The sequence below is a fragment of the Xenopus tropicalis genome, chromosome 6 (genome assembly GCF_000004195.4).
Source record: "Xenopus tropicalis strain Nigerian chromosome 6, UCB_Xtro_10.0, whole genome shotgun sequence".
NCBI lineage: Eukaryota > Metazoa > Chordata > Amphibia > Anura > Pipidae > Xenopus > Xenopus tropicalis.
The window spans coordinates 37,897,696-37,911,951 of record NC_030682.2 but is presented as its reverse complement, the minus strand read 5'-3'; the positions used below and the strand labels follow the sequence as shown (position 1 = coordinate 37,911,951).

At 36.6% G+C, this 14,256-nt stretch overlaps 1 protein-coding gene across 1 annotated transcript in view; it reads right to left on the bottom strand.

Moving 5' to 3' along the window:
* hdac9 (histone deacetylase 9) overlaps positions 1–14,256 on the bottom strand; it is a 278,731-nt gene that overhangs the window by 252,133 nt on the left and 12,342 nt on the right. The window contains exon 2 of the mRNA XM_031903789.1: positions 9,220–9,326. Within this exon, the coding sequence (XP_031759649.1) occupies positions 9,220–9,256 (37 nt within the window). The 5' untranslated portion in view covers positions 9,257–9,326. The remainder of the gene's footprint in view (positions 1–9,219; positions 9,327–14,256) is intronic.

The following is a 14,256-nucleotide window of genomic DNA, read 5'->3' as shown; positions in this document are numbered from 1 at the left end:
AAAATAAAATAATTCAAATTTTAAAAATTATTTCCTGGTTCTGTGTAAGAAAAAAAAAACACTTCCTTGTACAGGTATAGGACTCATTATCCAGAATACTCGGGACCAAGGGTATTCCGGATAAGGCGTCTTTCCGTATTTTAGATCTCCATACCGTAGTTGTACTAAAAAATCAGTAATAAACCCAACACGATTGTTTTGCATCCAATAAGGATTAATTACAGTATATCTTTGTTGGGATCAAATACAAGGTAGTGTTTTGCTATTACAGAGGAAAAGGAAATCAATTTAAACATTTTGAATGATTTCATTATAATGGAGTCTATGGAAGACAGGCTTTCCGTAATTCGGAGCTTTCTGGATAATGGGCTTCCGGATAACGGATCCCATACCTGTACTTGATCCCAATTAGGACATGATGGCTTACTGGAGGCAAGACAATGCTATTGGGTTTATTTAAGGTTTGTATGATTTTTTAGTACACTGAAAGTATGGAGATCCAAATTAAGGAAAGATCCCTTATCTGGAAAACCCCAGGTCCTGAGCATTCTGGATAACAGGTCCCATACCTGTATATGCCAAACTCTAACAATAGAGCAACAAATATGATATATTTCTTTGGTTATGTACATACAGTGGAGGAAATAATTATTTGACCCCTCACTGATTTTGTAAGTTTGTCCAATGACAAAGAAATGAAAAGTCTCAGAACAGTATCATTTCAATGGTAGGTTTATTTTAACAGTGGCAGATAGCACATCAAAAGGAAAATCGAAAAAATTACTTTAAATAAAAGATAGCAACTGATTTGCATTTCATTGAGTGAAATAAGTTTTTGAACCCCTACCAACCATTAAGAGTTCTGGCTCCCACAGAGTGGTTAGACACTTCTACTCAATTAGTCAACCTCATTAAGGACACCTGTCTTAACTAGTCACCTGTATAAAAGACACCTGTCCACAGAATCAATCAATCAAGCAGACTCCAAACTCTCCAACATGGGAAAGACCAAAGAGCTGTCCAAGGATGTCAGAGACAAAATTGTAGACCTGCACAAGGCTGGAATGGGCTACAAAACCATTAGCAAGAAGCTGGGAGAGAAGGTGACAACTGTTGGTGCGATTGTTCGAAAATGGAAGGAGCACAAAATGACCATCAATCGACCTCGCTCTGGGGCTCCACGCAAGATCTCACCTCGTGGGGTGTCAATGATTCTGAGAAAGGTGAAAAAGCATCCTAGAACTACACGGGAGGAGTTAGTTAATGACCTCAAATTAGCAGGGACCACAGTCACCAAGAAAACCATTGGAAACACATTACACCGCAATGGATTAAAATCCTGCAGGGCTCGCAAGGTCCCCCTGCTCAAGAAGGCACATGTGCAGGCCCGTCTGAAGTTTGCCAATGAACACCTGAATGATTCTGTGAGTGACTGGGAGAAGGTGCTGTGGTCTGATGAGACCAAAATAGAGCTCTTTGGCATTAACTCAACTCGCTGTGTTTGGAGGAAGAAAAATGCTGCCTATGACCCCCAAAACACCGTCCCCACCGTCAAGCATGGGGGTGGAAACATTTTGCTTTGGGGGTGTTTTTCTGCTAAGGGCACAGGACAACTTATTCGCATTAACGGGAAAATGGACGGAGCCATGTATCGTGAAATCCTGAACGACAACCTCCTTCCCTCTGCCAGGAAACTGAAAATGGGTCGTAGATGGGTGTTCCAGCACGACAATGACCCAAAACATACAGCAAAGGCAACAAAGGAGTGGCTCAAGAAGAAGCACATTAAGGTCATGGAGTGGCCTAGTCAGTCTCCGGACCTTAATCCAATAGAAAACCTATGGAGGGAGCTCAAGCTCAGAGTTGCACAGAGACAGCCTCGAAACCTTAGGGATTTAGAGATGATCTGCAAAGAGGAGTGGACCAACATTCCTCCTAAAATGTGCGCAAACTTGGTCATCAATTACAAGAAACGTTTGACCTCTGTGCTTGCAAACAAGGGTTTTTCCACTAAGTATTAAGTCTTTTTTTGTTAGAGGGTTCAAAAACTTATTTCACTCAATGAAATGCAAATCAGTTGCTATCTTTTATTTAAAGTTATTTTTTCGATTTTCCTTTTGATGTGCTATCTGCCACTGTTAAAATAAACCTACCATTGAAATGATACTGTTCTGAGACTTTTCATTTCTTTGTCATTGGACAAACTTACAAAATCAGTGAGGGGTCAAATAATTATTTCCTCCACTGTATGCGCATATAATGTATTTGGGTAGGGGTTTAGAATGAAATACAATTTACATGCACATGTCTATTGCTCGGTTGTTTAAATTCCCCAATTAGAATTGTGTCATAAACAGGATGTGAACATTTCCTTTATGACTTAGCAGTTTTAATGAGCAAAACAAAGCCTCTACCCATTTTCCCCCGATGAAAGCTGACATTTATTTTTTTACTCTATGGAATTGCCGTTTGTTCACATTACTCAGCTATCACTTGAGAATTAAAATAGCTTTTAAATAAAAAATATATATATATAATTATGTATTGCAAATAAATGATACTACATGGTAGCTGTCTTTTCAATTTTCTTCTATCTGTGCTGTCCTTGAACAGTAGATAAAAAAAAATCATATACTGAATTTAAATGCACGTTACTATAAGAAATTTAAGCACAGTGTAATTTATGAATATTTTAAAAGCTGCAAAAAACTTAGCTGCCCTTACAAGGTCTTAGAATTTATTACCCGAAAACAAGATTCAGCTCAGCTTGGGAAAGACTAGCAGCTCTGTGGGAACACTAATAAACTATTTATATAAGAATATATAAGTAAGAATATAAGGATAAGTATTAAGAGGCTGATTTACTGATGTGGTTCAACTTTAAGTTAATTTTTAGTATGTTATAGAATGGATAGTTCTTGGAAATTTTCAATTGGTCTTTATTTTTTAATTATGTATTTTCAGCTTTCAAATGACAAAGTGACAAAACAACTATTGCTCTTTAAGGCTACAATTTAATTATTATTGTTACTTTTTATTACTTATTTTTCTATCCAGGCCTCTCCTATTAATATTTCTCACTCTTGTTTAAACCACTGCCTGGTTGCTAGGGTAATTAGGACCTTAGCAATCAGATAGTTGCTAAAATTCAAAATTGTAGAGCCGTTGAACAAAAAGCAAAATATTATAAAAACCACAAATAATAAAAAATTATCGATTGCAAATTGTCTCAGAATAGCACACTCTGCAATATACTAGAAGTTAATTTAACAATCCCTTTAAGGTGGACCTGTCACCCAGACATAAAAAGCTCTATAATAAAAGCCCTTTCCAAATTAAACATGAAACCCAGATTCCATTTTTATTAACACATCCAAACCCATTATAAAGGCATATAAAATTCCAGCTGTCAATTATATATTGCCTTCTCCGCCTCTATGCCTAAGGCATAGAGGTGGGGCAGACAATAACTTTAGCTTCCCATTCAGCACTTCCTAGATGTTACTGCACATCTCACTTTCCCCTCTCTCCTCAGCATCTAACTGTGTAGCCAGTGCATGGGCCTGGGCATCTGGTCCCCCATGTTATTACATACACAAAATTTTGGCATGGTGTAAAACTTGACTTACTAACAGTGTCCACAAAATAGTGCCTGCCTACTTGCTGTGATTGTGTAATTCCAAGACTGTAGGAAACAAGATTTATTTTATTTATATGGTGTAAGTAAAGTTTATTTTGCTCAACTAACATGATGGAAATAAATTTTGGTCCCTTTTAAGAGAAGATTAGATGCAGTGGGTATAAAAGTGAAAATCTAGCATCCCATAGGGTATAGAAATCTAATAGGCAAAAGCAATAAACATCCTATAAAATATACAGTTATAAACAGTGCTTAGTAATGTCATAAGTTATAGTAGGTGCTTAGTGATGTCCTCTGGGTCACATGACTCACTAAAATTGTGTATTGAAAAAATAATGTACCCACCCGTTGTACAAGAAGAGGATATTAGAAGTCATCTTGAAGTTCCATGATTTATATAAAACCACCTTCAACCTCTCACATCCTTATATTTTACAATAGGGGGTGCATTATCCCCTATATTTATAAATACAGGGCAGAGCACAACTGCACAGACCAATTTTACAGATAATGGCATGTGTTTCTGTCTAAACCCCTGTTGGTATGTTCCTCAAAGTGATATATATTTGTTCCATGGCTAAACAAAGGAATGTATGACCATGCCAATTATACCAGCCACTGACCCTGAGTGATCCTTATCATATATGTCAGTGGTATCCTGCTGGCTGTCTTTACAGTTTGTAAGAAGCATACCTTTTCTTTAGATTTTCTCTTCACCTGTCAAAGTGACCTTCATTCAGAAAATAAATAGATACTGCCAATAATGATTTGAAAGAATGATTTTCTTATATGGCTTAAATAAACTCCAATCAAAATGGTCTGTTAAGGTGGCAGATATTTATGGAGTTAATCAACTGTAAACCATATGTTTTATTTCATTAATTGTTGACATCTAAGCCATGCTTAGCTCACATTAGCTCCCTTGTTCAACAAGTTGAATTCCACTGCAACAATAACAGAAAAACACTTTTTGAAAGCTTTCAATTTAGGAAAAATAGAGAATGAAAAAAAGAGATTTGTTTAGAATTAGCACATTAAAGGGATACTGTCAACCCAGTGTTCTTCTTTTTTAAATGTTAGTTATCTTCTTGCATTTATAATTGGGTGTGCATTTTTTTTTTTTGTTTATAACAGTGTTACTTTAATAAACAAGTGAATTAAAATGACCAGATAAGGAACAAGGCACGTTTTCTAAAATGTGCAAACACTGCAGTTCCACGGACCCCTTTTGGCATTACATTTAACTACTGTATTGGACTCTGGGGTATCCACAGCATGAGGATAGAAAGATAAAAATACAAAGTGCTGGCTGCTCCATAGGGTCCAGCTGTGATTAAGCAGGTGTTACTTTATAAAAAGACGAGCTTATGGGACTTACATAAGCAACAAAGGAGGATCTCGCCCTCGTAAATGCCATCCCTGCAACGAACAAGACAGGAGAATTTCTGCACAAGGAATGGCTTCTTTGAAGAAATAATATGTGTATTGCAGTTAATCCTTTGTGTGGATATGTCAGCAGTTAATATACAGATGGGAGTTATCCTTGTGGAAGAAGCTATTATAGTGTGTGCAGTATGTTCCCAGTCAAGCAGCTGTAACAGAACTAGAATGCAGCTTCAGTACACCAAAAGCTTTCATACCACAGCAGTCATTTTGCTCTTGCCATATGTGCAGGTACAGTTTCCAGGCAATAGACTAACAGAGTTTAGGTTACAAGACACAGGGACAGAGTATCTGAGAGGCTGATCCGGATACAGCAGAATAAAGCTAAAATTATGACACAGAGAATAATACTGAACATATACAGTACAACTTGTTTTATGTGAAATCCCCCCAGTTATAATAATCTATACATCTTTTAGGCTTTTTTTCCATTCTTCTTCTATAAATCCATAAATTCTGCTTGCCTTCCCCCAAACCATCTGTTTTGTACATGGGATGAATACATCTATCACCACATTGTTTAGCAGAAACAGGACAATGGCAGAATTGTCCGACCTACCAATGTAAATACATCTCCCTAATGTGAATATTTATAGGTCCACCCATCTTTTTGTTTCCCCCCCCCAACCAACCAGAGAATATGACCTCTAGCCAGGGAATGTTATAGAGAACTAAGCAATAACAAATAGCAAGCCAATTAAGCACCCAGGGCAGCTAACTACGGTATCCAAATATATTAGCCAGTGCCAGGATACCTGGCTGGCCTTGGTTAGCCTGGGAGTATGTAACAGAAGAGGTACATGTCTAGCACTCGCACCTTTGCTGTGCCCATTTTTGTGACCACACTCCCTAAATACCATTCCCATTTTGCAAAACTGGGCAGGTTTTGTAAAGTTTGAACACATTTCTGGGGGTTCTGGGGTCTTGTTTTATGTGTTATTACAGTTTTGCTAAAAAAGATGAAATTCCCCTTTAAGCTGCGAGTCTCAGTTCCCTCAAGAGACCTATTTAGCTTATTAGTTACAATTGTATCTCAGTGCAGGTGTTGAGTATTCTGAGCTTTCTGCCAAAAGCTACTTATCTAATTAGGTTTGAAAAACTTTGTATCTTTTTTGGCGTTCAGTGCAGGAGATCAAAGGGAAATTAGGGACTTTTTAGTAAGAGTCCAGGACTGCAGGCTGAGCTGTTAAAATCGAGACTGTCCCGTGACAATCGGGGCAGTTGGGAGGTATGTATCTGTAACATTAGCTAACATTTCATATAACAATACTACCTACACCCTATATGCTCTCACCCACACTGATAACATCTTAACATAGTTAACATACATATATTAATCCAAATCATCATCAGTTAGGTGTGTCTTTAATACTAATACATAACTTATTACCAAACAAGGGTTAAACAGGTATAAAACAGGAGAAGTAGAAATAAAAGAATAATTCTTACATGGCAGGCAGAACATGGTTTTGCTCCGTTAAATATTTAAAACACCATTTTAAAATGCATTTGAATAACTAGGTACAAGGGGGTAAATGTTTGAGAAATTGGTAGGACAATAAAAAAGTGTAATGGTGGTGAAATGTAAAATCCAGTCAGGTACAGTTTGAGGTTTTAGAGTAAATAATACTCTAGTTGTATTTTTCTGTTTATTCTAAGGGGAGTAACTGGGGCATTTTTCATTTAAATTTCAGATACTCCTATAGACATATTTTTCTTGATATATAAGGGGTCATGTACCATCACAAGCACAGTTGCATTTGTGCAAATTTTCCCACAGTCAGTGGGGCATTAAAACCCTTACATTAAATGCACTTGGGTCAACATGCTTTCTTTGCGCTTCCGTATAGTTTTGCTTGGCACCACTCAGTCCTTCCTACCTCTCAACCCAAATATCGCATAGTTGCATCTATTGATACAAAGGTATCCTTAAGCTTCCACTGCTTCCTGACAAGGCATTAGGTTAGGGGTTCCCAAAGATCAACGCCAGATTTAGAATTTCGGTGCCCAGAAGCCACAAGGCTGCGCTAAAATCTCTGAGATTTACTATGTGTCAAAACGGCTAAAATCCGAATACGTTTTGTTAGGTAGTGATGTTCATTGGTACATTAAGTACCCTGCTCTTGAAGTTGTGGGAACCACATTAAGGTTTGCCTCCAGAAAAAGAAATAGAGGAGGCTACTGGTTCCTGGCTCTAGGAGGAGAAATTAAAACAACAAAACTTTCTTATGGGCTTTTAAAAGCAAAACTGTTATAAATGGCATTCTGGATATTTTCTCACAATTATCTGAAGCTGAGCCATAAAGCCAAAGCAAAAGAAGCGACACAGCTGAACGTAATTCCAGTCCGAGTTGGCATTAAACTAAAAATGCTAATTAACGGCTTGTTTTCTATGCAGACAAAATTGCTGTTTTAATGCTTTCTTTAGTGCCGCGAATACCTCTAACAATAAGAAATAAACATATATTTACTGGTTTAATAACATGTGAAAACAGCAATGCCTAAGGCGACAAAAGAAATAAAAAGCATTTTCACATCATATTCTCATAAGCGTAATTAAATATTATTACTAGAGATAAAACAGGCATAATTAACTATAAAACTATTTTGCTTTTTCTTGTCAACATGCTGCTTGATGTGAGCCCTTGCTATTTCTTTTATTTTCTTCAAGGTAACAAGCTGAATTATACACAATATATAAAGGTAGATAAGATAATTTGCTACCTAGAAGCAGAGGAGGGCATCTTTTCCTGCAGTCCTGTTTTTGTGGTACCATTCATGTTAACAAAGGCAGAGACAGGTGTGGTCTACTTTATGAAAAGGATAAGGGGTAGAGTATGGGATGTGACTGAGAGAGATTATGTAGACAGAGCATTCCAATCTTTGGGTAACAGATGGCTTCTGAAGAAATGTCTTAGAGAATGTTGTTCCCTGTGTTTATGTAGGCCATCACGGCAGGATATCAAAACAAACGGTACATAAAAATAGTCATTATATCTTAAAACTGTCCCAGCCTGAGCATATCAAAGGGAAATATTAATGGTACAGGTATAGGACCCATTATCCAGAATGCTCGGGACCAAGGGTATTCCGGATAAGGGGTTTTTCCGTAATTTGGATCTTAATACCCTAAGTCCACTAAAAAATCAATAAAACATTAATTAAACCCAATAGGATTGTTTTGCATCCAATAAGGATTATTTATATCTTAGTTGGGATCAATTACAAGGTACTGTTTTACTTCTACATAGAAAAAGGAAATCAGTTTTAAAATTCTGAATTATTTGATTAAAATGGAGTCTATGGGAGACAGCCTTTCCGTAATTCGGAGCTTTCTGGATAACGGGTTTCCGGATAAGGGGTCCGATACCTGTACAATGGTTTTATGGTGCCTCTGCTTCCAGGATATGAGCATACTAGAAAATGTATCTGCTAAGTTTTTTTACTAGAGTATTATATTACTGCACCCATGTGACTGGTCATAAGCCCATTAAAAAGATAAATAAATAAGTAATAATGCAGCTCAAACACTGAGCATTTATTCAAAAGCTGGTAGGTGCACTTCTGTAATTGCATGATGTCCTACCGGCTTCTATAACATGCATTCAATTAAGGCAGTTGAGGTTGGGGTGGAATTAGAGCAAGGCAGCTTAAAAAATGTGACGGGTAATAACTGCAAAAAAAGGCCTAAGAAGAACACTGCAATCATCTCATGCTAATACCAGCCCCTGCCCACTAGGCCATGCCCCTATACAACAATTCAGGAGTGGTATGGGAGATAATAAACAAGGCTTTGGCCAACCAGTCAGTAAAATGGAGGCATGGGCTTTTTAACACTAAAACTAGGCTAGTAAAACCTTACATATAAGTTATTTTTATATTATAATAGAACAGAATATCAATATAATATTGTCCCAAAATATTACTATAATTTGCAACAATATCATCATACTGAAAATAAACAGTTCAGAATAAACAAACCTCTACAATTACCAAAAGGATAAAGTACTGAAATCATTTTATCATGAAGTATACACGTTTTCTATTTGCAATCAATACAGAACAGTACAACTTACTGACTAGAAACTCTTACTTGTCTAAAATGTCAAAACATCTTAATTTTTGAAAGATCTGACCTGATGGCACAGGAGAGTTCTTTTCTACTGAAGACATTCCGTCAGGCTTTTGGAGAAGATCAGATCTCACTTTTGATCACGATTTGCAGGTGATTCAAACCCCAAAACTAAAATGAAGTATCAGAATTAGTAAATAAACTCATTATGAAAAAGCAATATTGTTATCAAACTATAATAATATTCATACTAACTGTACCTATCTGGCACAGGTATAAAAGAAGGAAAAGGGAATTCTGATGAGCACTCCCCGCTGCCCAGTAATGCAAAGCAATGTGTTCATTGGTGCACTGTCAAGTAATTTCCTACCTAACCAATTTGGCAATGTGGAGGTATTGTGTTCTATAGTGCAACCTCTCCACAGCAACAACTCTCACTCCATTCCAGATTATTGCATGATATGAGCCTCTCCCCATAGCTTTTGAAAAAATGCTCTCCAGGTTTATTCATTTTACCACAAATTGTTCTTCCTTATATGTCTTCTAGACCAAACCTGAATGATGAATTAAGTGAAATATATATATTTTTTTATCTTTTTATAAAATTTCTGTTGTCCAAAGGTGGCCATACACAGGCAAGTTTAAGCTGCCAATTTTATCCCTTGATTTGGCCACTTATCTGCCTATGTATGGGGCCCTACTACAGGCCTACCTAACAGATATCTGGGCAAAAATTGGGCTCACTGATGTGGTCCACACCCTGATGGCCTGTTTCCTTGTCATTGTGATCCCCTAGGGTCAAACAATCAAATCAGCCCAACATCGCCCCCCTTAAATAGGCATATGGGGGAAAGATCTGCTTGTTTTGCAACCTCACCTAATGAGCAAATATTATAATATATACTTAAAACTTTGACCCCTCTAATGTCTGTCCTGGCTCCACCTACCTCACAGGACTTATTTCTTCTAAGCACATCACACAGCATTCATACACCCGGATGCTAGAAATCAAGATCTGTTTATACTAAACTAGCACAAGTTAGAATAACGAAAAAAAAAATTGTGTAACTAGAAATTACTTTACCCAACAAATAAACTATTTTAGGGTCCCTAAATGATATATACAGGTATTAGATCCCTTATACAGAAACCCATTATCCATAGTTCTTAATTACAGGAAGGCCATCTCCCATAAACTCCATTTTAATTAAAAAAAAAATAATTAAAAAATGGCTTAATTTTGCTCTGTAATAATAAAATAGTACCTTGTACTTCATGGTAACTATGCTGCATAAATACATATTGGTGGCAAAACAGTCATATTTTATTTCTTTAATATTTAAATGATTTTTTAGTCGATTTAAAATATGGTGATCCATATTACTGAAAGACCCCGTATCTAGAAAACCCTAGGTCCCGAGCATTCTAAATTACAGCTCCTACACCTGTATTATTATCTTCTTGTTAAAAGAATTTAAACCTAAAATAGGGCTACCACCTGTCCGGTTTTAACTGGGCAAAACTGACCAGGCCAATTGCCACGTCATAGCCCTGCCCCCGTGACATCATCAACTAAAATTAGACTAGGATAAAAAATGAATTCTAGGATACACTGAACCTAAGTGAATAATTCTGAATCAAATATAAAAACAGCTTAAGATTTAAAGTTTACTGTTTCTACATAACCCCCAAGTCTTGAATCAGTTATTAAAAAAAAAACATGCAGCTTCCCATAACATAGTTACATCCTTATAAATGGAAAGCCTGAAAATATAGCTTTATAAATATCCAGGTCTGTGAGGGTGCAAAGAATCTTATGGTGAGCCCCACTACAATACAAACTCAATCTTACTCATGTCTTTCTTATTTCTATCACTGATCCATCTAACAGGGTGTGTGGGCCCTGGATGTCAGGATTTCTGCCTGGCCCTGGGAGGACCAATCTGAAAGTGTAAATATGCCCTGGTTCTACTGGGTCATGAATTGGCAATTCTAGGATGTGAGATGTATTAATATTACATGCATATTTTCTTTCTGATCTTGTGATCAAGGTCAGAATAGCTTTTGCTTTGTGTACAGCATGCCTAATTTATCTCCCAGGGAATATCACAGTTCTACCTTTTATTTTTAGCATCATCTGCAAAACATAATCTGATGTTTATGAATTATGCACAGCTTTTATTTTTCAAAACTGGCTAAAAATTGATCACACAGGACATGTACATTTTCATCTCCTTTCTAAAGACCTGATAAGACTGTTTGCAGTAGGAGCAAATTTGCTCAGCATTATGCAGACCCCATGTCTGATTCATTACCACTGTATAAATTTAGTTCTCTCTTTTTCTAATCTCAGTGCTTGCTAATATATGACTATGATGTGTGATTTCTCCTGCAGTTTTGGGGGGAAAATTGCTCAGATATCTTAAAACCATTTTGAATCTAAGCCAAAAGTGTTCCTTAAATTATACTGTGCTCCCAGTCTTGTGACTTACTGTTGCGTACCCTGCCTTGCACACAGGTACATAGATGTAAAGCTTCTAAATTGTATACTGGTAATTTGTTATACATGCTGTATTTATAATGCAATTAAATCCCCCCCGTACTACAAAAGGTAACCTAACCCTTGGTGCCCCCACATCCAAGCCCAGCAGTTTCAAAAATACTTACATTTCTCCTATTCATTTCCAGACTTCCCAGTGGACTACAATGGAGTTCTTATATGATAAGCATGACACACATTTTCAACTCACTGATATTAAGGGGCTCATTTACTAACCATTGATTTTTTATTTTAAACTCGATTTGAATTTTTCTCCAAAAAGTCGTAAAGAAAATGCTAAAAACAGAATTCGACAATTTGCCAGAAGTCAATGGCAAAGGTCCCTTCCCTTTCCTTGACATTTTTTTCTTTTGTCTCAAAACGTAACTTTTTTGTCCCAAAATCCAAACTTTTTCGAATTGTCGCGACAATTCAATAAAATCTGGATTTTCATGGCAAACAAAAGAATTGTCAAGTTTTTATGACTTTTCTCACAGCAACTTTTCTTTGCAACTTTTTTTTAGTAAATAATAGACATTTGGGAAAACAAATATAGTCAAATTTAAAACCAAAAAAAAAGAGAAATTTGGAGTTTTAGCAAATCTGCCCCCAAATCTGTCCCAAAATGTTTGCAAAACTGCAGTGTCTGCATTTGAACGTCCAGTGAATTTTAGAGGATATGCAATTTAAATGTGCCCAGTGCCAAGTTCAACTTTCCTTATACAGGTATAGGACCTGTTATCCAGAATGCTTGGGACCAAGGGTATTCCAGATAAGGGGTCTTTTCGTAATTTGGATCTCCATACCTTAAGTCTACTAAAAAATCAATAAAACATTAATTAAACCCAATAGGATTGTTTTGCATCCAATAAGGATTATTTTTTATCTTAGTTGGTATCAATTACAAGGTACTGTTTTATTATTACAGAGAAAAAGGGAATCCGTTTTAAAATTCTGAATTATTTGATTAAAATAGAGTCTATGGGAGACGGGCTTTCCGTAATTCGGAGTTTTCTGGATAGTGGGTAAGGGATCCCATACGTGTAGCTTGAAAATACCTGGTTCTCTTGAATGCCCTCATTCCTTCAAATACCTTGGTAATATAGATTGTAAGCTCTAATGAGCAGGACCCACATGAGTTCCTGTGTTGGCCAGTATCCTGCACTCACTCCCTGGCATGGGAGATAGACACATCAGTTTTTCTGAATCTTGATATTAAAGTTAATTGTCCTGCATTTGTAGCCCTGCATTCTACAATACACACAGTATTCATAGATCATATCTTTCTACAGTAACCACAGCCCATATATTTCACTTTAACACCTTTTTTGGGCATGTTAAAGCCAAGCCAGGGAGTCTAGAAGTTGTATATAATACAGCTTATATAATTAGTGGCGACTGTTTATATTAAACTCATGGAGCCCTTCAAATATCCAGAACACAGACTAATACAAAAGTTCTTCCAAAAAGGTAAAGACCAACTCCATGTCCTACGGCCTTACCAAGTCCCATATTAGAATAACCAATATTAATGGCTATCTGAATCCTAAAATCATGAAGCTTAGTAAGAATAGATATTTATTATAGTGTGCAAGCCACAGGTTTGGACTGGGATTCAAAATAGGCCCCAGAGGTCCACAGAGGTCCAAACAGACCCTCACCAGCCCACTAAATAGTCACTGTCTATGGAATCATATACAGCAGCCTCTCTGGCATTTGCCTGAATCCACAGATTGCTAGTCCGGACCTGGTAAAACAACATCACCAGTGATGTTGCCCACAGAAACCAATCAGCAGTTAGATTAGAGCAGACACCTACAAGTTAGAGAACAAAAGTAATGATCTGATTGGTTGCTATGGGCAACATACCTGATGATGTTGGCTCACACACTATAATAAAGATGTCCCTTAGATACCAATCTCTCAGTGCCCTTGAGACCAAGAGTGGACAGCACTGGTGTATCATGTACAGTTATATTCTTTAAAAGCTTTTGTTGTTGCAAGTCAAATTCAAGTCAAAGGTATTAGCAGGAAACAGAAAGCCCTCTCTAATTAAAGGAGAAGGAAAGGCATTATTAAAAGGGAGTGCAAAAATATTAGACACCCTTTCAGTGATTTGCTTTTCAAAACAGATATTCAATGGCCTATGTTTAAATCAGATCACTGTTCTTTCAAATGATGTTATTTCATGAAATCTGGATATTATTGCTTAATGGCACTAATACGCCATCAATAAAAAAAAGAAGTTAAATATTTCTTTAAAGTGAAATATGGTATGAATTCCTTTAAATATACAGATTTCTTACTCTTCCTTCCTTTTTTCTTTCTCTTTCTTCATGTTATTGTAACAAAATGTAAATAAAAACTTACAAAATAAAACACAGATTTCTCTGAAATAAATAAAGTAAGCACCTATGTGTGTGTTTTCTCCTCTGAGTCTAGAGATGTCAAAGTAGAGCTAAATAGGAACATGTAGTACTGCAATTCAGTCCAACAGAAGAAAGCAAAAGAAACTGATAAGTAATGAAAGTCTTAATGGGAAACTAGAATACCCTGGTGTTT